This window comes from Lampetra fluviatilis, chromosome 2, assembly GCF_964198595.1.
Source record: "Lampetra fluviatilis chromosome 2, kcLamFluv1.1, whole genome shotgun sequence".
Taxonomy (NCBI): domain Eukaryota; kingdom Metazoa; phylum Chordata; class Hyperoartia; order Petromyzontiformes; family Petromyzontidae; genus Lampetra; species Lampetra fluviatilis.
In genome coordinates this window covers 21,478,204-21,505,006 of record NC_136276.1, presented here as the reverse complement: position 1 = coordinate 21,505,006, position 26,803 = coordinate 21,478,204, and the positions used below count along the sequence as shown (strand labels likewise).

At 45.4% G+C, this 26,803-nt stretch overlaps 1 protein-coding gene across 1 annotated transcript; it reads right to left on the bottom strand.

Annotated features, from left to right (window-relative positions):
* Positions 1–610: 610 nt before the first annotated feature.
* Positions 611–26,583, bottom strand: LOC144944078 (pituitary tumor-transforming gene 1 protein-interacting protein-like). Its single transcript, XM_078872140.1, has 7 exons — positions 26,345–26,583; positions 11,892–11,944; positions 9,104–9,212; positions 7,272–7,383; positions 4,117–4,185; positions 3,119–3,165; positions 611–1,038 (listed from the first exon to the last, which is right to left on the bottom strand). The coding sequence occupies exons 1-7, from the start codon at positions 26,424–26,426 to the stop codon at positions 992–994; spliced, it is 519 nt and encodes a 172-aa protein (XP_078728266.1). The 5' UTR covers positions 26,427–26,583; the 3' UTR covers positions 611–991.
* Positions 26,584–26,803: the final 220 nt, after the last annotated feature.

Sequence of the window (26,803 nt, the reverse complement as noted above, 5' to 3'; positions counted from 1 at the left end):
ATTGTTTTGTGTTCAGCTAACTTGTTTTGCACAACTTATATTTTGCTCAAATGTATCTTCAAGCTCAACTTTGCAACCATCTTCAATTCCTGCAAATTATTTCCCGTGATTTGTTTCCATTGGTTATAATCCGAGATGGTTAATACCATCTCTGTGTTTTTGCATGAAATATCTTCTTTCACTGTGAATAGCCTTGACGAGGGCATATCTCATATCCTGACTCCTCTGCAGATTTGTCTTTTGTTACTCAATACAATTTCAGTGTTGGTGTTCATCTGTTTCAACAACAGGCTCCACATTAAATGAATGGTTATGTCACTATTTTGGGGGGGGAAATGTAATCTACATTTTTCGTGTTAATTCCAAAAGCAGAATGACATCAAGTGTGGCTTCATCGTGTAATAAAGTCCTCATTGCTGTTGCCCGTCCATCACTGAACCATGGGGGTCACCGCACCTTGGCCCATGGAACAATTGAATGATTTCTGAAGAAACCAAGTGAGATATATACTTGGCAGAGGGTTACGCTGCCGACACTCTCCCCCATGGTTACTTGTGTTCTCAGTTGAGGCGCTCACTTAAAAATGACAACGGAAGTCAGCTCATTTGAGTTAGAACCTTTAATTGCATTGTAACAATGTTAAAAACAGAGGAATACATTAATAAGACAGTCAACTACCAAGGTGGGATTTAATAGAACAAGAATTAAGGACAAGCAGAGATTCATCAAAAGCCAAATGTACAAACTGAACCACCACCATAATAATTTCACGAAAAAAGGCCACCGTCGATTACTTCTGCCCTTTTTCTTTTTTTGCTCAAAAAATGTCAATGTACTTTAATAAGAGTAACATTAGTACGTGGCTTGTGTGTGTTCTAGGATTAGTGCTGTGCCCTGCCTATCAGCCCTGGAGAGCGGAGTGTGTAGTGTGTGTCTGTGGGTGGAGCCCTGTATGCTGCTGATGCTGCTGCTGCTGCTCAAGCTGACCACGTCACTTGTTGTCGAACCGTGTGTAAGCATTGTCCTCCGTGTACAGGCCTTTGTGGGCGACACACAGCGCACGCAAGGTTAACAAAAGCTTCCAGAGGGTTGTGCGCGTAGTCATCAACAATCGAGATGTTGTTTGATTTCCAGTATGCAATCAGCACATCGATGACAATAATATTCACTTAATACACCTAAACATTAAGTCTTTTTCAACCAGCGGCTGAATGAAGGCGTTCGTACGCCGCGGGAATGCCTTGGGGGTTATCTGACCAATTGTCACTTGTTTTTGCATTACCCGAGATATTGTCTGCAAGAACATTCGTACGCATACCACGCAGCTACCTTCAAAAGCAAATGCCTCAGACTCATTTGGCAGCGGTTGTAGAAGCAGAGCCTGATAATATTCTATACAGGGTTCTTCAATGATACATTCTAACAGGCCGAATAATAAAAGCAGCGCAAGTGCTGGGCGGGGGGCCACGCAACAGCGCAAGTCGCGAGACGTCTTAACGTCACGGCGTCGCGTGTACGGGCCTTGTGATGTCACATGGGATCGTGACATCACAATGGCTGTGCATCGTCACGCAGTGCTGGACGCAGGCCTCTCGCAAGCTGTCGCAACCCTTCAAGATCACGCGATGCAACACTCCGTCAAGCTTCTGCACAGGAGTTGGTTTCATCGCAACAGCTCCACGGTGGGCAGCCTCCCGGGCGAGTTCCCTCCTTTGGCTGAGATTCCATCGTTAGTCTCGAACAGCGGCCGTCACCCCTCCTCGTGGCGTATCCTGCACAAGCTCAACTTACTTTCCCTCACAGTCAACATCTTCAACTTGTGTTTGCTCTGATTCATGTCTTACTTCTGAGCATGCATCTCTTTATGCTACTTTGCACTTTCAAACTATTCTCCCATGCTCTTTGTGTGCAATAACCAGCGCATGCGACCATGAATGGGTACACTGTCCTCAGCTCTCGTATCTCTTATTGTGATTATCTTGCCTTGACCTCACAATCAGTATCACTCGTCTACAGCTTCTTGTTGAGTACCCTTTCATTTTGCTAATCTGTTTCCCTTAATGTTTTGGCAAGCCCTGTCTCTTGCTTGACTGCCTGATGAAGAACCCTGTTCTAGACTTGTCATTCACACTACGTTATCACTGCAGTACACATAAGCTAACATGTCAAGCAGTAGCTTTTTTTTCCAAAAAGCGGATATGTCTCTTTTCAAAATATCTTAACGTATTATGGACAGAAAATGCTGTCTCCAACAATAAGCCATAACCATCTGCTTGCTTTTCTTAAAGATATGCAAGAGTATATTATCAACTACAAAACAGTACAGTAAAACCTTGGATTGCGAGCATAATTCGTTCCGGAAACGTGTTTGTAATCCAAAGCACTCGTATATCAAAGCGAATTTCCCCATATTAAATAATGGAAACTCAGATGATTCGTTCCACAACCCAAAAATATTAATATAAAAATGATTAATACAAAATACCTTTTATATTTTTCGTATTTAAATTTTATATAAAGTTATCTAATTAATTAATTAAATGTAATCGTGGCTGGTGTGAGGGAGACGAGAGAGAGGAGGAGGAGAGTTATTGTGTAGGACGACTTTCACTGTCACTAACGGAATCACTGCCATCTGTTGGCGACTTTAACAAGGAACCTATCCAATGACACTTTCTTTTGCCTCCTTTTGAGGATTTCGTGTAAATGTGTACTAAAAAACAGTCACTACACTTGGATACAAAATAAAAAAAATGCTTTACGCACACACTCGTGGTCACAACACTATAGTAAACAGTCTACGCTCACACGGATGTTGACTATACGAGTGAGGCACGCCAACTGAGACCGAGCATCGGAGACGATTACCCACAACCCCACAGCGAGAGAGAGAGAAGAACCATCGGCTCAGTTGTGATCACGTGACGCTCGGCAGGCAAAGCCTATACGTACTACTCATATTGCAAGACCTCGCTCGTTCATCAAGTTAACATTTATTTTTTTAAAAATTTGCTCGTCTTGCAAAACACTCACAGACCAAGTTACTCGCAATCCAAGGTTTTACTGTATTAATGATTGTTAAATCATAATTTAAGATTCGTATCAGATCGCTTCTCACCATATTTCTTGCGAATTTCATCATTCCTGGCCTTCCGTTCCACCTTCCTGTTGGAAGACATTAATGCTCTCAGTCACATGATACAACTTGAATGTTGTCAAAAGATTCGTAGTGAGGCTGACACAATTTTCTGCACTTATGCCAAGGTGAAAAAATGTGGTATGTTGAACTTTTTTCGCACCATATGTAGCCAACTTTGCTAATCGGAGGTGTGAGGGCAGGACAACAAACTAAAAACACAAAAAGCAGTTCTATACAAATTCGTTTTCAATCTAAATTCAAAAGCGCAAAGCTCCAGTGACTTCCTAGTATGGGAAGGAAGAGCGTTCCAGACGGCCGCAGAAGCGCGATGGAGTGACCGTGTTTATTTGATGACTAGCCAAAAGCCGCTGCAAGGATGACCGGAGTTCGCGTGATATCACCTTTCATGGGAGGTGATGACCGTGCACACCGTACCAACTTAGTAGACGAGGTTATTGCGCCGTTTCTTCACGCGAGTAGTTTTGGTTTTTGTTCCAATTCCCATTCACTGCATTGCTGCATTTTATTTTATTTGTTTTGCTTTTGCAATTTTGGCGAACCAGATCACTCAAGCAAAATGAATCTATCCTGGTCTCTTGAGTATTCACCTGGTTCAACAAAATAAACTTGAGACTATTCTGATGGTCTAAGGCTATCACGGAGAAAGGAGCTATGTTCTAGAGACATAGTCTGCAGTAGTTTCACGATTGGGGGCGGATATTGTAACGCATAATCCCAATTGAGTAATTTGCAGGGAAGTCTTTTTCGCATTGGGATTTTTGGCCAACACCATGGGAGGAAAACCATGCTTAACAAGAGGGGAACGTACAAAACTCCACGCAGCAAGGCACTCGAGTTGGGAATCGAACCCAGGTCCTCCTTGCTGCGAGGCACGACTGTTACCACTGCGCCACCCTGCCACCCGAGCGCGAACCAACATCGATGATTGTTGTCGCGTGTGAACGTGGAAGACTCACCGCTCTTCAGTGCGCACCACGCGATCGGCCTTGTCCCGGGCAGCCTTCTCTTTCTCCAGCTGCCGCGCTCTACAAAGCCACACAAGGCGCATGCTCAGCTCATTGCCCCTCACACACACACTCACGCCGCACACACTCACTAACTCACGCCGCACACACACACACTCACTCGCTCCGCACACGCACACACTCACTCACGCCGCACACACTCACTCACGCCGCACACACTCACTCGCTCCGCACGCACACACACTCGCTCCGCACACACACACACACACTCGCTCGCTCCGCACGCACACACACTCGCTCCGCACACACACACACTCACTCGCGCCGCACAGGACACACACTCACTCACTCTCGCCGCACACACACACACTCAAACACTCACTCACCCGCGCCGCACACACACACACACACTCACTCACGCCGCACACACACACACTAACGCCGCACACACACACACTCACTCACTCGCACACACACACTCACTCACACCGCACACACACACTCACTCGCACCGCACACACACTTGTGCCGCACACACACACACACACACACTCGCACCACACACACTCGCACCACACACACACTCACACACTCGCACCACACACACACTCACTCGCGCCGCACACACACACTCACTCACGCCGCACACACACACTCACTCACGCCGCACACACACACTCACGCCGCACACACACACACTCGCTCACTCGCGCCGCACACACACACTCACTCGTGCTGCACACACACACACTCACTCACTCGCGCCGCACACACACACACTCACACACTCGCACCGCAGACAGACACACACTCGCGCTTCCCACACTAACTCGCGATGCATAAACACCCACCCGCAAAGGTCACCCAACCCCACATGACAGTGACGTCTTGAGCCAACTTCAGCATTAGGTGCTTGTGGGCTTCTTCTGCCCATAACATCATGGCATTCTGTAGCATTTCTTAAACGGGCTACATCTTGCTGAAGGCATTCAATACGGACGACACTAGTCCTGGGTTCATAAGAGGTTTTTTTTGGGTTAGATCGGGTAAATATATAAATGTGTCATTAAAACCCGCCACCACCCGACACAGCCAACTAGTAAGGGTTGTCACGTAAACAGAACATGTCAATTCGTCACTTGTACAGCACACCGGTGTGTTGGAGAGCCAAGCCACAACATTTACAATCAGAGTACGACGTTTCGCCAGTAATTACAACCAGCTTCATCAGGCGACAGCCAGATTTGTGGAGAAGTTCACCTGTTTTGTTCCTTATATAGAGGCGTAGATGTGGTGACCACGCTTCTGCGCTCTTGCGCCACGTGGCGGGGGGGGGATTAATGAGTCCTGGGTTAATGGCTGTAAACGGCTGTTAATGGGTGACATCGGTCAAGATTGTTGTCCTGGGACTGTTCTTGCTGTAGTTTTGCTGCCATGGCCAAGCTTGGGAATTAGTGTAATTAGGCCATTTTGAACTTCATGGGACCTCCTTTGCCAGTACCAAAATATGAGAATAGTTTTCCCTTTTTTTCTGGCAACAAAACAGGTGTTAAGATGTTAAAACACCAAACTAAAAACCTTTTACAAGGAATAATTTCTGCATTTGGAGGTCCCATGATGTAGCTGCTCTCCCCGAGCTCTCATTACTCTGATAGTGCATTGTCTCTGAGCTGTACGCCTTTTGGCATCCTCTGGTCTAACACTTTGAGACGAGGCTCCAAAGAAAGCTGTCTCTGGTGTGGACCAATCAGTTTCAAGGACAATGCATTTATTATCAGAGTATGTTTTTTGTTTGCATTCTGACCACAAGTATTGTGGTTAATGCAGACATGATTTCTTGTAAAAGGTTTCAGTTTGGTGTTTTAAAATCTTAACACCTGTTTTGTTGCCAGAAAAAAGGGGAAAACCTATTCTGAAATTTGGAACTTATATACTTAATTTATTTTACGTATTTATTTGTAGTGATTTGCTCTCCTTTCCTATACTTTGTACTCTAATCGTTTGTTGTATTGTTTACTGTTGTAACTTTCTGACCCGCCCCGTCTGGACAACTGTGAAAAATAACTTTATAGCTCATCGGATTTCTCCAGTAACAAATAAAGATTCTGATTCTGCCAGCAGCGTTTCCCAAGTACCCGTCCTCATACCACGGTGCACATTTCCACGTTTTCCCAGTCCTCTCCATGCTAATGCAAATGAAGTAATTACACACTGCATGCGGCTGATGATTTGTAAACAAGAGAGAAATGTAACTGCAATAAATTTCAATACGGTCGGTGGAATGACATCACGAAAGTGCTGTAATTAATCAAGCTTCAAATTCATATCTGACAAGCAGTCACTAAGATTGAGCACCGATCTACAAGATAACAGCGTTTTGTTATTTTTTTCGGTTGGGTCTAATAGCAGTCATGCTGTTGATTTACCCAGGAACACCTGACTGAGCCGCAGGACAGATTTTTCACAACAGGACCTGCAAAAGGATATCTCACCGATTGCATTTGTGAATGTTTGGCACGTGGGAGGAAACTGGAATTCCCGTAGAATCTCCACGCATACAACAGGATACCACTGAAAGATCCATACAGATGGATTCAAGTATCTATTGCTGCAACCCTGTCTCGTGGATACCGCAGAGCCATGGACCAACTGCACCCCAAGGTTTAAGAAAGAGATAAGACCAATCTTAGAATCAGTTCCTATCTGTGGCTAATCAATATCCGATATTGTGACACGCATGGTATGAATTAACAAACTATGGCGTTATTATATCATTTCAGCTAAAGTGAATTTGCCAGATCTCAAAATTATTTGAATATTTTACTTAAGTGTGACATCGCAAGTTTCAATGTTTTTGCACGTAACCAAGTGGCCAGTAAGATCACCAATGAGACAGACTGCATGGGGTTGGTGGTTAAATTTCTGCATAGAAATGTTCATCCACGACCTCCTGTATACCAGGCGAGGTAGTTAACATCTCGCCACCACAGTGCCCCTGTTCTAGCCAGCGCGTTCACTCGTGCATTTTCAGAATGACCAACGGCCTGGCAAATGCCTCTGGCACTTGTATGGCGCTATATTAATGTGCATCATTATTATTGTTGTTGTTATGTGTAGTCCTTAGAAGAGAAACAGGGAAGCCTCACCGCTTGGAACTCTTGCTTTCGCGACAGCAGCAGCAGTAGCAGCAGATGCACATCGCAAGCAGCAGCACGCCGGCCACCACCGACATGGTGATGATCAGAGCCTCAAAGTTCACTGCAAAAGGGGCAACACACGTCGGCAGCGTACGCCATCACAATTAACACAGCGGCGATCCTCCCCACCCACTACCTGCTTATCTGCCAATCAATATGTCATTCCACAGATGGAATTTGGAGTTGTCAGGTGTGCAAATGCTGCCTCGCTTGTAGAAGGGCTGGGAGTTCCCCTGCCGAGCAACATTCATTGTTTCAGGACACTCAGAGCCAGCATCAGAATATTTATTTATACTGGAGGACTCAAATGAGCTATGAAGCTATTTTTCACAGACGTAACACACACTCGATGTGTGCGTTACATTTCAATGGAGGAGAAAGAAGGTTGGGGGGCTCGCCCGCTGAAGAGACACTGGGCGTAATGATACAGTGTCCGCTGTGGAACACGGAGTTACCTATTGCATCGGTATACCCTACAGCACACCGCAATGCATTCAGGTCGGCTGCCGTGAACATACAGGAATGCAATAAGCAATTGTGTAACCTAGTAAGGCGTGCTGATAAGTACTAATGAAAACAAAACCGGTCTTTGCTGCGCTGCACCTTGCAAATGGTATGTATTAACGTTGAGGGGTTGTCTACATGAGGCTGATGTTTCTTTTCAGTAAGTAAACACTACTTTTCTTCATGTTTTTTGTTACAAATTGCAAGTAGAGAGCAACCACAAACACGATTTGCAGATCAGAGGCGTTTCCAATGGGATCTCGCTCACATTAATGAACGTGTAAACACAATATGCCTAAGCCATCCTGAAGGCCAAACAGTGCACGCTGATGTTACGAAGGTTAAGTTATATCAAGTTTTATTTTGACTTTAATGCCCCATGCAATGTAATACTATCACTTACATTTGTATCATATAAGGTTTGCTTTGTGAACATATTTGTTATGGAATGTGCAATATATATATTTTATCATCATTATTATTACGCTTGTTTACCCTGGAAAGCCTCCCTCCGAGTGTCATGACTTTTTCAGGAGGGTCCTGCCACGTTTTCACAGATGGGGGGGTGATGATTGCTGTGCGTTTTACAATTTGGGGTGTAATTTTTTAATTTTGACCGTGGTGCCGGCACAGAATGGTCTACTCTTGCAAATGACTTCACGGGATGTTTAAAGTCGTGATTTTACGGTTATTATACCCGCAGTAATAACCAGGGAGGCTTCTGGATTTGAACCGTGAAGCTCTGCAAAGAGCAGCGAACGCGCTACACAGCTAGACCATGTCACGGCCACATATAGATGACGATGTATGAATTATATCTTTCAAATATGTTGCCCATCATACGCCTATTTGCTTGGTCATCATTGGATGGGGCATTCTAGTGAAAACAGAGCCTTTCTTTTGGTTAAGAACCATTTGAGAATTGAAACCCACATCTCCTCAGGGCTTGGCATTAAAGCATTTAAGGTCAATAGCTCAGTGGAAAAAGCGGAACAATAATTCTGCAGTTTTTCTGACAAATACCGGAGGAAACCACCTCTAGATTCCATCGTGAGAATCGGGCCACCCGTGCTAATCGGCGCTGTGTCAATGTGCGGCCGATGCATTCGGTAGCGGCCGTGTTAATGTGCAGCCGATGCATTCGGTAGCGACCGTGTGAATTTGCAGCCGATGCATTCAGTAGCGGCCGTGTGAATGTGCAGCCGATGCATTCGGTAGCGGCCGTGTGAATGTGCAGGCGATGCATTCGGTAGCGACCGTGTGAATATGCACTGTACCCCAGCAGACACCCCAGCGGGCCTTGGAGAGCGCGCACACTGAAGAGGAGGGCAGGATGGTCTTCACGGGGTAGTCCAGGCACGAGTTGTTGGAGAAACACCACAGGCACTGGACACAAACATGGCTGTGTCAGCACTGAAGAAGATAAATCCTCGATTCGTTTGACATTCACAAACATGTGAGCACTCCCTTGCGATTTGCAAACCAGACATTGTTAGCGGGAACCAGGCACAGCTATATAAATATAGACCTTAATCTGTACATCTCAAAAACATCTAGGATTCCTCCCGACAAGGTAGAAAGCTTACATTTGGTACAAAAAAGTGAGAAAAATCAGAAAATCCGATATTTTTTATTTTAAGGTCCCCAAATCTCGATTATAAGTGCACCATAAACATGTTTGTGCGTATCATTCAGAAACCATTCAAAATATAAGATTGCGTTTTTTTCGTTGGATAGAGCGATATTAAAGCGAAAACCATCGTTCTATTTTTTTATTGTCTTTGAGATATTTCGGATTCAAGCGGTTTTGAACGAAAAAATACGCATTTTATGTTAATATATAAATAATTCGAAAACGGTAAAAGATAGGAGCTTCCCCTCAAGAGTATCGAGTTAAAAAATTTTTGTTTTTAATAAAAAAACTAATCTTGAAATTGAGAGGTTTCCGATGGTACCTCTTTAAATAAAATAAGTTGAATCAAGTCGTCAACAATTTGTTTTTTTTGCAGAAAAATACACATTTTTGAAGTAGTAGTTAGTGTCTGATCGTAGATACAAATTGTACAAAAAAACCATGCCAGGTTCATTATGACATTTGTAGAGGAGTATTGTGAGTCACCAAATGAGGGGGCGAGCGGAAGGAGGTGCGAGAGAGTCAAGGATGACGTAACGTCACGGGTTACGCAAAGGGGCTTTCTGAAAGCACTTTCGGGAACGTGGGCGGGGCCGAGCTGGGGGGAGGAGCAGCCCAATGGGTTGTTAAGGGGGACCCCGTGACGGGGGCGTGGTCGTCGTTGGGAGCCAGGGTAAGGAGCGGCTGGAACAGGGTCTCTCTCTCCTCATCGCGGAGCGGTGTTGGCTGATCCCCCTTGCCAAGGGTAGGGTCCAAATAGTATTCAGTGTCCGGATGAAGGACCGAGATAGAATGCACCTACACTGGTGTGAGTGTGGGATGGTGAGTGTGAGAGTGTTTTAATAAACGGCAACAGCCCTTATAGTATTCCTCGTCTCCGCGTGGTTGTACTGCACATCACATGCATTGAAAACTTTTGCCTGGCAAAGACAGGCTTCATAAACTAGCTTGTTTATATTTTAATTAAAAATATATATAACGTATAGTTTAACACGTAGGCTTTCGCGACCAGTATTATTCATAACAAAGGTTTTTGGGTTAGATCGCGTTATTTATAAATGTGTCGCAACCCTCCACCACCCGACACAGCCAATCAGTAAAAAATGTGTCACGTTGACAAAAGACAAATAGTTCACTACTTTAGCCCACCGGTGTGTTGAAGAGTGGATCCACAACATTTACAATTTGAGTAGTACGACGTTTTGCTGGAAATTACATCCAGCATCTTCGGGCGATTTGCCAGAATAGTGAAGTCATCCAACTGCTTCCGGTCTTAAATAGTGCCGGACGACGTCATCATTGTTGAACCCCATCACGTTACGAGATCAGAGGCGGGGTTGGGGGTGTATGCAATTATGTAATAGATCACTAATTAGCCACTTAGCATGTGACTCACCTAAGGAATTGCAATATGTGTTGTGTATTACTTAATAATACGCTTCCAGGGTGCGCCGAGTCTGCCATATATGCACGTGGACGTATAGTTATTATTGTGATGAAGCTTGTTTACACAGGAAAGTCTCAGAGTCTCAAGACCCTCTCTTTCAGGAGGGTCCTGCCATTTTTTCGCAGGAGGGGGCGATGCTGCTACTGTGTTTTGCCATTAAAGTGATTTTCAGGAACACATTTTTCAGCATTGAGATGTTTGGCCAATTTCCAGTAATATTGTACGTATGTTTTTTGCTGTAAGTAAATAGTGAAAAAATCAATCCCACAACCCCACAAATGACAAAATAACAAACATTTGGAGGATACACTAGAATCACTATTATTATTTACGTTTTTACGAGGCGCAACAGACCCAACAAAGGGCTTCAGAGCACCGTCGATGTCACTACGTAGGCCCCTTGCTGATATTCTCTGAAAATGCATCTCTGACGGCGGCTGACCTCCACTCTGTGTAACTATTGACGGACTCATCTCTCAGAGTTGGACTTTAACAAGAGACAACTGCAGAATCAAAACACTTTATGGTTTCTTATTGTCAGCAGTGACCAGTGAGATCATCGGTGTCATACCTCGCTACCATTTGAACCTGGTTTTATCTCCGATACAATAATCACCTGGGTATAGATCCCAGGGTATCAACAGCGCTGGCTCAGTCCTCTAACAATGCAATATTGTCCCCCCCCCTGAGTAAAGCAATCTCCTTCAAAACGAGACTAACACAAACCACTACAAGCACTGGATCTGTACCCACACATGGGTAAGAGGCTCACACGAATGGAGCCACCTTGTTGTGTTCTCAAAATACATTTTGTCCAAGAGCTACTATAATTACTTCGGACAAAGGTTGGACTCGAAATTATCTGTAAGAAATCCCAGCGAGGACACTGCCGTGTTCCCATGGTCATGTGATGCACCGCGAATACGGAGCTACAAAAGAGCTCTCAACAAATCTCTGTGAAGACGAAACGATGAAGACGACTCACACTGACGTTCTTCAGACATTCTTCACAGGACTTGCCGCTCATGGTGTTACACACTGCGAAAGGAACAGAACAAGTGTTATTTTACACGTTCATTATAACACATGGGGAAAGGTTCAGTTCGAGATATCGTACCGACTGTTAACAAATGTGGGTTCCCCTCGCCCCTCACTCACTCCTCACCCCCATCCCATCCCACCATCTTTTTTTCTATCCCATCCAGTACCTAGGCCCACCTCCCCACACCCCCCGCCACCCCCCTCTGGTTATCTCCACGTGTTTAGCTGGTCAACCGGATGTAGATGAATAAGATGCTTTACAGATTCAATGCAAAACCAGGTCATGGATTAGTCTGTTTGTCTACTGCAATGTATCAACAAAGATTTATTTAAAAGTCAGCGGGTTTGCGCAGGACACGTCGCTCGAAGGGGGAACATTGGCCGGTGGTCAAGGCCCACGTCGGAGAGACCGCCAAAGGAGGGATCGTGCCCAGCAGGGCATCCACCGTGGGTGATGGAGTGATGAATCGGCTCGTGTGCAGGTGCTAGATAATATTGCTACACTGCAGGACCGTGAGACATGGCGGCACAGTTTGGGAGGCCTTCATCGGGCAGTGGATCGTGGATCGATCACGGTTGGTGATTAGGCGAATGGAAAATGTCTGATGGTTTTTACGAGCTCGAGAAGTGGCAAACACAGGCTTGGCACGTAAAGGTGCAAAGTATCATGAAGACCATTCAGAGATATTGACAAAAGTGAGTCATTCACTCATCGTATGAAAACCCAAATAGGGCACAAGTTCCGTTATCCATGACCATGCGATTTCCTGTTAACTGCTGGGCCCTATAAGAGGTCAAAGTGACGAAAGTAGCCATTAAAATCCTTGCTATCTAACAGAAAACACCACAGCAAAAACATACGTACAACATGACATTGAACTCCTGCTATTTGCAACTGGTAATATCGGTGAGGCCCAGACAAACTCCAATTTCCTCTGCTACCGACAGATTAGACTCCTCTTATCAGTGATTTTGCAGATAGGAGGAAGGTGATGTGATGAGCCACACACACGGGCGCTAAACCCAGCCTATTGTCCACAGGTATGCACAGATAAGAGATGATGATGGATAACTATGTGGATGATGAAGATAATCACAGTCATCATCGTTGCCTTCATTAAATCATTGCCACCGCCACCATCAATGACGAACGCCAGTTATGAAGTTTAGGAAGCAATCGTAAATGTTTAATCGCCAGCGGTTGCTATTTACTTTACGTCGGTACTTGTTTTTGGTGCCAAACATAAAAGGGCACGTGGTTAGTATGGGTGTTGAGATTTTTATCGGTTACGGCCTTGACGTGTGTACGTATAAGCGCATGCAAAGTAATTGTGCAACGTGACTCTATAATCTTTCAACTCTTTACAAAGGCATCCTGAGTTCAATTACCGGCCATGGCTAATACCAGCGATGAGCGTTATCTGAACCAGTCTCGGGCCGCCCTTCACCGACTCGCATTGACCAGCATGGTCAAACAGCCTCCCTGACCAGCTCGGTGTGGTGCGGGCAGGACTTCATCCAGCAGTGGCTTGCCACAGGATGACTCGTGTAATGGCAACAGATATACAGTATTGCATAGTGGAGACTTACTAATGCTGCACTTTAAATCGCTTTGTCAATTCAGTGGCAGGTAAAGAACTTTTGGTCCATGGAGGTATTTTGACCATACTTCATTATGCAGGTCAGTGCAGGATGGTGGAGGTACAGCCAAGATCGGTTTAGATGGCTGGGAATCGAACTTAAGGTCGCCGAGGTTCACAACAAATGGGCTGGCCACTGTGCCACCACTTAATGCAACACCTAAGTATGTCAAGATAATATCACGTCCAGATATAATAAAATGCAAACACTGACATTTTTGTAAATTCCGATCTCTGACATGATCAGTGCCAGCTACGCTTCAGCAAGGTCACTCCTCCTGTACGCGGGCACACCACCACGCTCCCCGCTGTGCACACGTGGCTGAGCAAACGGAAAACAAATCTCACACATTACAAGAAACACCTACCCACAAATACCATGTGCAAACACCCACACAACCATTACCAAGAAGTTAAACCAGAACCAAGTTGGCAGAGCGACCGCAGGTTCTGCCTTTGACATAGCATTTAACGTTTGAAAAACTGCCCCCATAATAGCGTGAGTAAATATTTCATCATAATTAATTGTGCGCTCCTAAAAAGGTAACCTGGGGTTCGATTTCTGGCCATGGCTAACCAGACTGGTAAGGAGTGGTCACGTCAACTCTCAGTGAACAACACGGCATGGGGAGGCCTCTATCCAGCAGTGAATTGCAAAAGACCGTGAATGTTTTTACTGCAACGTGCAGCACCTTAATTATCCGAGCATCGAAGCCACGTCATCTCCAGTAGGACTCATGTGGCCTCAACCTCATCCCATTGCCTCCTATAGAAGAACTCCGGATCCATGCGTTCTATAGTACACGCTGTAGCAATAGCAGTCTGTAGCAACGCCGGGTGGCTGCGGTCTGTGGCAACACTTCCATGAAGTCACCGACCCTGCTCACCGAACATACTTTAGCCCCACTGCTTGCGTCCACAACCAATTCGGCAAGACAGGCACCTTGCATGCACATCACTCGCCACTGCTGTTAGTCGCGGCTGGGAATTGAGGTTTGGCCTCGTCCACCGATCTCCCCGCTCTAACGTTGTGTTGTTACGATCAGAGTAAAATGATACATTCTCAGGCTGGGATTAAAACTGGGAACCGTTGCACTTCAACAGGGGGCATCTGCCACAGGCCGTAAGGTTAACTTTACATATAGAGTCATACTCAGTCCCTCCAGAAAAACGCGATTATGCGATCGCATGATTCCATGCAAAATCAGCCAAAGTCCGCATATTTATGCGGGGGGCGCGTTTTTTCAAATACGCCGCACTTTCGCCGCATAAATTGCAGATTTCCGCGAGCAAAATATGCGGGCTTGCATGATTTCATAATCCCCGCATTTTCGTTGCAAAAAGTCACATATATCTTAGCAGAAAGTTGAAAAATGTTGCGTTTACTTCACACAAGCGCAGCCATTTCCCCTGTTGCCATGGGAACGTTATGAAGTGACGTCACTCATTACGCGACATCATTGAAAAGCTGCAAACCCCGCGATGCCAATGAAACCATGATGAAGCCCGCAAATCTTTGTCATTTGCCAACAAACATAAGCGCAAAAGACCGTGCAAAGCAGTTTCCCAGTGTGTTACATGACAGTGGGGGCAAATTATTTTGCACTCCGTGCAACTGCGTGTTGGACCACAGGCGGAAGTCGACGCTGGACAGTCACTTTGCAACCGACAAACATTCGAGGATGGTTAAAGCAGCAGCGGAATCAGCCAAGATGAAGCAGCTCACCTACACCGAGGCGTCAACTTCCAAAACAGTTGCTAGGGCTGAAAGAATCAAGGTCAGTAGCCTATTAGATTAAAGCTTGTAAAATTATGAAAAGGCTGATAGTTAAATTGAAACAGAGAGAGGTGTGTGTGAATGAGATTTCCAAGTATGTTGTATGTGGATGTAAGTTAACGTTAGGGTTAGATAGACTAACAGTAGTGTAATTTCCCATGCAAGATGATTGATTTTGGCATGAAAGAATTATGTTTTATTTGCAGAAACACTACTGTTCTGTGAAAGGCTTACTGTAAATGATTCAGTTTTATACAGCAGTTTTCTGTAGGTTACACTGGACTTTGTGTGTGTGTGTAATACAGCCCAATGATACAAAAGTATTTTTCTGTTTGTAGATTTGTGAAACCTGGGTTGCCACCTGCACTGCCATCAACATCCCACTGTCTAAGACTGACCACCCTGCACTGAGGAAATTTCTGAATGAGAAAGTCATCAATGGCGGCGCCATTCCAGGGTTTCACCAGCTTCAAGATATGTACTTGGGAGCAGTATATGAGAAGGAAAAAGAGGAGCTGAAGACACTTCTTGCCAGAAAACCTCTTGCTGTGATATTTGATGAGACTCCAGATGTCGAGGGGAGATGTGTCCTGAATATCCTCCTTGCACCACTTGAGAAGGATCATTCTGGGAGGATCTTGGCCTACCTTGCAGATACTGTTTTCCTTGAGCAATGCAATCATTCCACTGTATCCATGTCTGTCGTAAGATGCCTTCAAGAATACAGCATTAACAACGAGGATGTGATTGTGTTCGACACTGATAATGCAGCCTACATGAAGAAGGCATTCACAGCAGCTCTGCAGTCGTTGTTCCCCAACTCGATACACATCACATGCATGGCACACATAATGAATCTCATTGGCAATGCCTTCCGCAAACCTTTTGTTCAGTTGAACAGCTTCATGCTAAGTTTCTCCCAGATGTTCTTCAATGCTGGATCACGCAAGAGAAGATACCTCTGCTTCTTGTCAAACAAGCTGCCTAGAAAAAAGGCGGTCATGCCTCCAAACCCCTGTGCAACACGCTGGAACTCCTGGTTCTCTGCAGTGCAGTACCACGCACAGCACTTTGGACTGTACAAGGAGTTCATAGAGATGGAAATCGAGGTAAAAACTTCCTTCACATAATTCCTCAATACAATTAACACTTCCTTTTCTTCATCAGTTAACCCCCTTTGCACATACAAACATGAATAGTTTAGTAAGATCAAAGTAAAAAAATTAATTGCATTGAACATATTGTATGTTTGACCTAATTCCTTTCTTTCTATTTGTGTTTTTATAGGTGTGTAGCAGAAGTGCTCCACAGTCTGTGGAGAGACTCCACGAGATGCTTCAAGACCAAGACCTAGCTCAGTCCCTGAATGTCCAGATCAACATCATGGCTGACAAGTGCAAACGCTTCCTAAGTCTTTTCGATATCTTCCAGAGCAGACGTCCTGTGACCACAAAGATCTTCACTTATCTGGAGGATCTGCAGGTGGTCTTTGCTGCCAACAAAGAGCTGCAGTATGAGGCGTGTGCCGAATACTTTGAAGGGTTTAACTTACCTTACACCACAAAGACACAGATCCTCTGCACAGTTGGTCAGGCATATGAAAACGCTGAAGAAAAGCTCACCAAGTACATGTCACATGGGCAGCCGGCCATTGAGTTTCTCCAGGAGGTTAGGGTGTTTGACCCTCGCCACATTGCATTCCTAGATGACTCCGTAGCAAGCTACAAGGCCATTCCAGGTTTCACTAAAGTGCAGGGTGATGAATTTGATTCTTACTTCAAGACTCTTGGTCCAGCAGCACTCAGAGCTGCACCATTCAGCGTGGTGGATTTGGATGTGTTTTGGGATGGCCTACAGGAGAGACTTCCTGTGCTGAGTTCCTTGGCCAAGCGGTACAAAGATGCTGTCTCAAACTCAGCTGATGCTGAACGCAGCAACAGCATCTACAAACTAGTGTTGTCTAACCGAAGAAGATCAACTACCAACCAAAACCTCAAAGCCTTGGTCTTCCTTTACCATAACTAACGAGTCCGCAGTGGAGCATTTGAGAGGGAGATGGTGGAGGGGGAGGAGATGGACACTGAGGGAGAGGGGATGGAGGATGAGGATGGTGAATGATTGGCCAGTGTTAGAGGCTACGTAGTAAGTTTTATTCAGGAGTTTATGCAACTTTACAGTTGTAAGATTGCACTTTTTTGTTAGTAGTATGTAAATTTACATTACTGTAAGACTGTACTGTTACTGTATTGCTTACGTTACTGTGCACTGAAAACACTTATTTTAACAGAAGATGTCTGTTTTGTATAGCTACCTCTGTAAAACAGGAAGCACACATTTTATTTTTTAATATTTTATTTATTCATTTTTACAGAAGTTGTAGCATATTCATTTTGTAAAGCTACAGAACTTGTTCGATTCAATGTTTTGTAAGTTTGAGCCATCTGTTTGTTAAGGTCTGAAATAAAACAAGATGAGAACTTAAATGTTCCCAGCACTTTCTGTGATGTAGTATGCTTGCTTATCATAGGAAGTAATAAGAAATGACTCTTTACATTAAAGTAGTAGCCTAGTGAATAGGGTGTTGGGTGAATCACTTTTTTTTCTCTTTTTAATCAAACCGCAGTTTTTTCAAGTTCCCGCAATTTAATCGCATAAAATTGCATAAATATCCCGCATATTCCATCGCATTTTTTAAGAAAACGTGCCGCATAATCAACGATTTTTGCCCGCAACAATCACCAAAAAACTCCGCGTTTTTCTGGAGGGACTGCATACTGTCATGTATACAGCACTGGAGGTACGAGTAAAACTAAGTTTGTCTCGGTTAGATAATTCTGTTATTTAATCGAACAACATTGCGATCAGCTAATTGGGATGGGATCTTGGTGTTGAGCGCTCCGATCCGAGGAATCGGCGTGGGATTTAGTGTCGTAACTTGGCCGTCGTAACAGGAATTCCATCCAATGAATGGGCAAACGTAACTTCATTAGGCATTAAACAGAAGCACTTACACAACCTTAACGTTGTAAAAACCGGTCCGGCGAGCCCTCGTCAACGTTGACATGCGGGTAGAACACACTTGACGGTGTTTTACACCGACGTGCCACAGTTGAGTGGCGTGCGCCAATGTTGAGCGTTGTTGTTGTCACCCACATTAATTGCTGCTTTTCACCATTTACAAGCACAGTGCTGCCACAGGGAGTATGTTGACGTCACACAGAGTAAATGGGGAATAGTCTCGCACCTTGCAGCCAAAGAATGTGGTTGTTGGGTCACCTGGGATGGGCATGAGTGAGGTAATAACTGAGCCATTAAAGGATGCAATTACTGGAACCTGTGTCCTGCAAGTGCCTCTGTGTAAGAACTAGCGAGTGAACAAGACGAGTTAAAGCGTTAAGAGGTACTGTAACTGTATGTTTCCATACACACATGGACTCATTTAGTTGATTTGACAAATTTTGTTGTTGTTTGTGCTTTTTGTTTTGGTGCCAATCTTTAAATTATACATTTCTGATGTTGCTTGGTAGTAGTAGGGGTTTGCACTTGCTTGGTGTGTACGTGTGTGTGTGTGGGGAGCAGTAGTGGAGCGGTCAGCGCGCTGCGCTATGAACCCGGCGATCCGGGTTCGATTCCCACTCACAGCGAACACCGGTGACGATTATCTGAACCGGTCCTGGGCCTCCCATACCTCGACTCAGCCTCAAATGAGTACCTGTTACGATGTGAAAACATCGCCATTAGGGAGACAAAGGCGGCCGGGCGTGGTGTTGGCTACCCACCCCCTCGTGTGCTGTGCCGGCCTTCATAGGTACAAACAGCACTTGCCCCAACAGTCTGTTACAGGCTATACGGGGGTCTTTGTCTTTGTTGGGCTACTTTCACGCTGCACGTAGCTAGCCGCGTGTATGGGATTTGGTCCTTATCTATAATTAATGTACAGCGTTGGCAGATGCTGTTGGCATGAATGACGCAGCTATATAAAATGTAAGTATTGTTATTATGACTACTACTAACCTCTAAGTATCTTCACTGTTTTCCACTGTACAACCGAGCCGAGGCAGGGCAGGGGGGGTCACAGCCGGTGCCGTGTTCTCACCGTGTGGCCCTGCTTGGCCCTGAGCCAGATGCCGGCGTCTTGCGAGGCCAGGTATTACAGTTTGGTTCTGACAAATAACCAGGGGGAAACCACCTGTACTGGGAGGGTCCATCACTGGCTCAACTCGGATGTGCCGGTGAAAGAGCATTACTTTAGCCAAGGTTAGTAGACACTGGTATGAGATTTGTGTTTATTTTACCAGGTAAGGCCCACTGAGCTAAAGAGCGATTTTTCTGAAGGGACCTGGTCATCATAAATGATAGCTCAACGAAGTGGCTTATCAATTGGAAATTTATAGCAGCCAAATAGTCTGAACACGTGTCGATTCTAAATGTGGAGGGGAAAAACCGGAGGACCCGGAGAAAACCCACGCAACCACGGGGAGAGAGACACGCAAACTATAAATATACAGGTGTCAGGGTCGGGATGGAACCCATGAACTCCTGCATGCCAGGTGAGATAGTTAACATCTCGCCACCGTGTATGACAGTGGTGTGGCTAGTACCATAATTTAACAAATTTGTCTTATAATGGCTGATGTTGATTTTAACAAAATTACAAATACACGGCACGTATAAAAGAAACGCTATAATGTTCTTTATTCAACCCAAAAAAGCCTCACTTAAAATTAAGCCCATTTTTATCTCGGTTCTACATTCGCAAGTTCGACCGTCTCAGAGTAGCTGCGGGAAATCCCACACAAACAAGGGGATTGTCCCCAAATCTCTGCACGAATAAATAAATCAAATATACCGCTTTAACTGCCATCCCAGAACCAGATGGGCGTTAACTATAACCAACAACGTGCCGGTGTTGCCAAATTGCACACCACGTGGGAGCAATGCATATGGACTATTACAGAAATAAACGTTACAAAAGGGATCTTGTGATAACCCCCTAAACCAAACCATTCGAGTACAAAGGCCAGTGCCCCAAGAGACACAGTAGAGTCGAGCGCGAAACATGCCGACAAGGCACGCGAGAAATCGTGGACCTTTTGAGGACCCATCGTTGCCTCCGCCATCGCAGATATTTGCGGTCACCAACATGGATGAACTCTGGAGGATGTAAATGAGTGCTGTCCGCAGCAGAGGGCACCTGTACTCGAGTTGATGGCTCACAGTTTACCTGGCTGCATTGAGGCGCCACAACAAAACCTGCCCCCCCCCCGCAATGCAGATATCGCAAAATGGCCTTGGAATTTTCCGACTGCAGGTGTGACCACACACGTATTGTCATGAACGTTATGTAAGCAGCCGTGTATTATGCAACCCGTGCACACGCACGTACAGTGGTATGTGAATACAATTGCAGGTTATTCTGGAATTGCCACACAAGCCGGGGCGGCAACCATTAAACACGGTGGTGTTTAATGGTTATCAGCACCACGGGATTGTAATCCAGAGGGCAACCGGTTCCATCTCCTGGCGTGGCAGCCGAAACAATGTGGACGTTTTTTGTAAATCCTCCTGCCTTTGTCCACCCAGTCGTAGAAATTGGGTCACCGCAGTAGATCGATAGTTCGCGTGCGATTGGTTAGAGTGTGGGGAAGCAATTCCAGGTATGGTACAGGGTAGGTAGGTGCGAGATTACAGTATCGTGGTTAGGCATTCCGATTGGAGATCCAATCACACTGCTGTCGAGACAGACATAGTATACTGTACATACCTGTGAAATAAAATTGTACAGGGTGCTCCAGATGTCTTGACTCCCGTTTAGTTGTCTAAAAACATAATATTTTTAAAGCAGGGTTTATTTAAAACGTAAATGAATATGCATAGGGGATAAAAAACATGTTCGTAGTCAATAAATTGGGGGTCACAAGACATCTGGACCAGCCTGTAGACAGTAGTCGAAACCTCCTTATGGGAGAAACTAAGAAATGTTGCAATAGGGTTTCCCCCTTTTTTCTGGCAACAAAACTGAAACCTTTTTACAAGGAATCATGTGTGCATTAACCACAATACTTGTGGTCAAAATGCAAAAAAACCCACTGATAACGGGCCCTTCTTCAAAGCACTCATTACACAGAATAAAGGTGGCCCACGCGTTGCACAGAAACTGCTCGCCCTACAAATGAACCGCAATGCCTTGCTGATGACGGGCGCTTGTGTTGCGCCCGAAACGTCGTGATTTGTTGTATTTTATATACCTACGTGACTTTACCGATAGAACCAAAGAGTATGGATTCCCGCAGTCACGAAAGCTTCAAATCAAGACTTGCTGATCTCGTCAAGGAGCATAAACCATCACGCGAAATCTCGTCATCCTGGAGCTATGCACTTTTAAATCTAGATTGAAAACTCATATATTTAGAACTGCTCTTTGTGATTAATTTGCTGTCCTTCCCCCGCACCTCCGATTAGTGCGGTCGGCTAGCTACGTTGCGAAAGAAGTTCAGCATACATATGTACAAAGCATGCTGTTTTAAGAAAGTGATATTGACGGATGTGGTGAGGTTTTTGTCATTTGCGCTTGTGTACCGCTGCTGACGCAGCATCAACAGGTAATTTGTGTCATGTTTTACGTTTGGCAAGTTCTAGTTATATCACAAATGATATTGGGAAAAAATTCACCTGACTTATGTTATTCTACAGACGACATTAATAATTGTATCATTAAACTTTATTTCAGGGAATTGATTAATGTTTGTTAAAAAAAAAACCAAAGGCAGACTCTCACAAAAAAAGTCACTGAATATTTGAAAATAAGTTTCGTAAGATCCCAGGCTCGCACATAGAAACCCGAGTTGATTCCGTTACATTATGATTTACAGCGGTCTAAGTCCACAAGTTAATACTTAAAACAGTGTACAGTAGTTGTTTTTTCTCAACTTCAGGTATAATTAAAGTCTTCGTAAACACTGTACTGTACGCCATATTAGTTGTGAACGTAGTTACTTGGTTTAAATCCTATCGAGACCCATTCTGGCTACACAGCATGTCGTGGACAAAGTACTGAGCAAGCTTTAAAAGTACCGGATATAAAGAACACTGTCAAACATTAAAATGCAGAACTATCCACCTCAGTGGCGTGTTACCCAATGGAGTAACTGACTCACAGCCACAAGGAGAGAGCCAACATGGCAAATCTAAACTCTCCGGCAATGTGCAATTGTGGTCAGAACATACAACACGACTCAATGGCTGATTCACAAATACAGAGGAAGAGGCATCAATAGAGTGATTCACCATTCCGCTAGACCCGGACTCAACCAGCTCAATGTAAAAGCACAGTTGTTGCTCTACAAATCAACATCAGCCAGACGAAGACGAACAGGTCACAAGGACGCGGTGGGTAATGCTGGTGGGCCACGTAGCCATGGGGCCCATGTCAAGTGGCCCATCACGATCACGAAGGGATGGAGGCACAGCACGACGTTCCCACCCACCCCCTTCTTTTCAAGAGTTGGGAGGCAGATGCCCATACAGTAATCCCACAAACCAACGCTCATGAAAGTCAATGCTGTTGGGAGAGATTGTTTTTAAATTAAGGTTGGCAATGCTGAGGGATAAACTCAGCCCATCATCTTTCCAGGGTGGATACAAAAAAATACCACTATTTAAGAAACGGTTGTCCTATATAATGATTGACACTTCCCATAGGAATGTGGAATTTGCAATACATAGGGAGATACTCGGTTGTTCACAAAGGTTGATCCATTAACGGCAGTCGAATGTCCACATTTTTATACATTTTTGACAGTTAAAATAAAAAAAATGGATGCAATCAAAATATAAAAAATGTAGAAAAATGGCTAAGTTAGAGTTATTGGATAGTTCAGGATCATGTGATGTTCATTTAATGATATGCAGATATATAATTACCACCTTTTCCACCAACCAAACCCAGATATCTTTCTCAGTCATCTGAGGTCTACCGTACGAATAAATTTCAACCCAATCGCACCAGATCTCAGTACAAACCTTGGGTGGCCACTTGTCCAGGTCAAACCCTGACCGGTGGCAACCCGAGGCTCCGTGCCCTACAACAACATCTGATGTCGCGTCCTGGTTCACGGTTTTGCTGACTGCAGTAACTCTGGGTTTGGGTAATGGGGGTTCATGAATAAACACACACACACACTGCGATTATGGCTTCCATGGGAGACGACAACAAAGCTGACATGAGGGCGATTGTGACACGGCACTCACATACATCTTTACTGGGCTCTTTGTCACATCATCAAAATCCTCGCAATTTCGGAAACTTAACCGCCATCGCGCAAACTGCAATCTTTCAAATGGAACTTTGGCAGACGTTACCGATGCACAAGTATTTTCAAGCAATATAGTTTCAACGCGGTTATGATATTGTGATAACTTATAACGCTGTACGGGAGCATTGTTTGAAGGGGCGGCGGGGAGCAGAGGATTTAATAAACTCTGAAGGGGGGCGGGGAGGGGGGCATGACAGTCAATGTTAAACAAACTTTAAACAAAATGTTAAACGCTAACCAGAATTAGTAATGTCTGTTTTTGTCTACAGTGCAACTCTCATATCCCCCCGTGTGCTTTGTGCATGCGAGGAGAGGTTCAATGACAACGTAAACTGACTGGGTGTTACATTTTGACCCAGCATGTTTTGACTTGACTGTAATTATAATTTAAAGGGGGAAGGGGGGGGGCTGCTGGATATTCAGCATGTGGGGTGCTCAGCCCCCCTCTTGTATGTACTGTATGGACAATAGAGAAGAGGTGAGCTTGAAGAGGAAACTGAAGGAGGTTAAGGAGGGCGACTGCTTAATGTACAGGGCAAAGTCTAAAGCGAGATGCGGACAACGAATAAAATGGGCTCTTGTGTGAGGATGTCAGTGTTTTAATGTCTCACGATAGACAACCTCTTGTTACTGTCGTTTCATTTTGCAGGCGTGGGGTGGGCGTGTCACGTGTTGTTGATGTTGTAATTGTAACATGAAAGTTTACTGGGTCAGGTTTACAAGTTGATTTGTGTAACCTGGATGTTAGCTCGGAGAGATAGACCAGCATCGTCTCGTTGTTAAGAGTGACCTTGCCAGTTGTGTGTAGGGGGGGTACAGCGATTGCTGCCTCTGCTGTGTGTCATCCCCATCGAGTCATTTTGATGTTTAGAAATTGAGGCTTAGTTCACACATGGGCAACTTAAATCGAATCGCAACCAACTCGCTTTACCCAGAATGAAACGTGACGACGGCTTGTCACAACTCGAATCGGCAAATGATCGCGAAGAAACCCACGCGATTACTTGCCGAGTGAACTTAGAAACGTGGTTGGGTCTCCGCAGCCAAAAAAACCCACCATCAAAGTTTGTTAATGGGCTTAGGCCACGCGGTACTGTGTGTGTGTGTGGCAAAGCCCTCCACCACCACCAGACAAGATTGTCACATTCAACACGCTGTTCTTCAGAACTGTGTTTTGTGTGTCGAGTTTGTTGTCCTTTCTTGATTCGAAGCTTTTGTGACTGCAGGAATCCATACGCTTTGGTTCTTCCGCACACCCGATTAGCACGGTTGGCTACGTACGGTGCGAAAGAAGTTCAACATACATACAGACGGTAACAGTGATGGTGCTAAATGTGCCATGGGGCACTCAAATCTCAAGACACCGGTGGTGGGGAAGGGCCCTAAACTGGCCAGATTTGTATCAAATAAATTGCCACGTATTACCACAAATACTAATGACAACACCTTCATTAAACGCGACAATCTCGTCGGGTGTTGGAGGGTTCATTGGCCAGAGAAGAGGCGGGGAAGAATGTCACTGCCCCCGTGGGTGATATTTGGTGGCCCAAATGACCGATTTCTGTGTCCATCCACGTGAACTCACGCCACCGATAGGAAGCTGTGGGGGCTGTCAATCTCGTCGGGGTTTGCGTGACAACAACAACGAACCGGTTACCGTACATCCACAAATAAGGGGTTTCGCAATCAACACAGAATGTTGTACGGTAACTTTAACTTTGACCGCCGTGGAAACCCCACTGCCTACATGGCCTATACTATACACAAACTTTTGATTTTATTTGACCAGACAAGGCACACCGAGCTATAATAGCTATTATTTTTTCAGAAACAACCCTGGCTATCACAAACGATAGCCTAACGAAGTGGGCTCACGTGGACATATAATAGCAGCGGCCTAATGCTCTAAACGCGTGTTTGTTGATTCCAAATGTGGAGGGGGAAATGGGAAGAGGCAGAAAAAAATCCACGCGGGGGGGGGGGGACGCAAACTACAAATATACAGCAGGCATTGTCAGGGGTAGGGATCGAACCCACGACCTCTTGTACACCAGGCGAGGTAGTTAACATCTCATAGCCACCGTGATGATGATGAGAGAGAGACGCAAAGTCGCAAACTACACAAATACAGCAGGCGTCAGGGGTAGGGAACTAACCCACGACCTCCTGTGTACCAGGCGACGTAGTTAACATCTCCTGGCCACCGTGATGATGAGAGAGAGACACACACGCAAACTATAAATATACAGCAGCAGGCGTCAGGATCGAACCCACGACCTCCTGCACACCAGGCGAGGTAGTCAACATCTCCTAGCCACCGTGATGATGATGAGAGAGAGAGACACGCAAACTACAAACATACAGCAAGGCATTGTCAGGGGTAGGGATCGAACCCACGACCTCCTGTACACCAGGCGAGGTAGTTAACATCTCCTGGCCACCGCAGCGCCCACAGCTCAGGGTATCGGCGACTATCCACCCAGCCACGCCTGCCACAGCCACATGCCCCCCGAGTAAGAACCACCAAGCACTACCACTAAACCACGACCACTGCTGCTACTAAACCACGACCACTGCTGCCACTAAACCACGACCACTGCTGCTACTAAACCACGACCACTGCTGCTACTAAACCACGACCACTGCCACTGCCGCTACTACTCACGGTCTGCCGATGCGGGCAGCACGGCCAGCGACGCTGCCAGGAGCAGGGCCGTGGCCAGGTTGAGCATCAGGGCAGCAGCCATCGTCTGCAGCAGGAGGAGAAGGAGGGTTTGTGGACGCGCCCGAGGATGATGTTGTTGTTGTTGACTCTTGAAAGTTTGTCGGAGAAGACGCGGAGAGAGGAGCGAGTAGAGTCGTCAAGTGAAGACTTCCGAGTGAGAGGCGGCACAGAGCGCCCCGCCCCTTGCCTCCACAACAGCCACCTCCCCTTCACATTCCACAGCCATCACACACAGTGACACACACACACAGCCATCACACACACACAGACATACAGCACACACACACAGAGCACACACCCACTCACACAATCACACAGCCATCACACACACACAGCCATCACACACACACAGCCATCACACACACACAGCACACACACACAGCCATCACACACACAGAG

Coding starts and splice junctions, on each gene's coding strand:
- LOC144944078 (XM_078872140.1), bottom strand. CDS start 26,426: ATGGCTGCTGCCCTGATGCTCAACCTGGCCACGGCCCTGCTCCTGGCA. Junction 11,945..26,344: donor GCTGCCCGCATCGGCAGACC/GTGAGTAGTAGC, acceptor TTCCTTTCGCAG/TGTGTAACACCATGAGCGGC. Junction 9,213..11,891: donor AATGTCTGAAGAACGTCAGT/GTGAGTCGTCTT, acceptor GTTTGTGTCCAG/TGCCTGTGGTGTTTCTCCAA.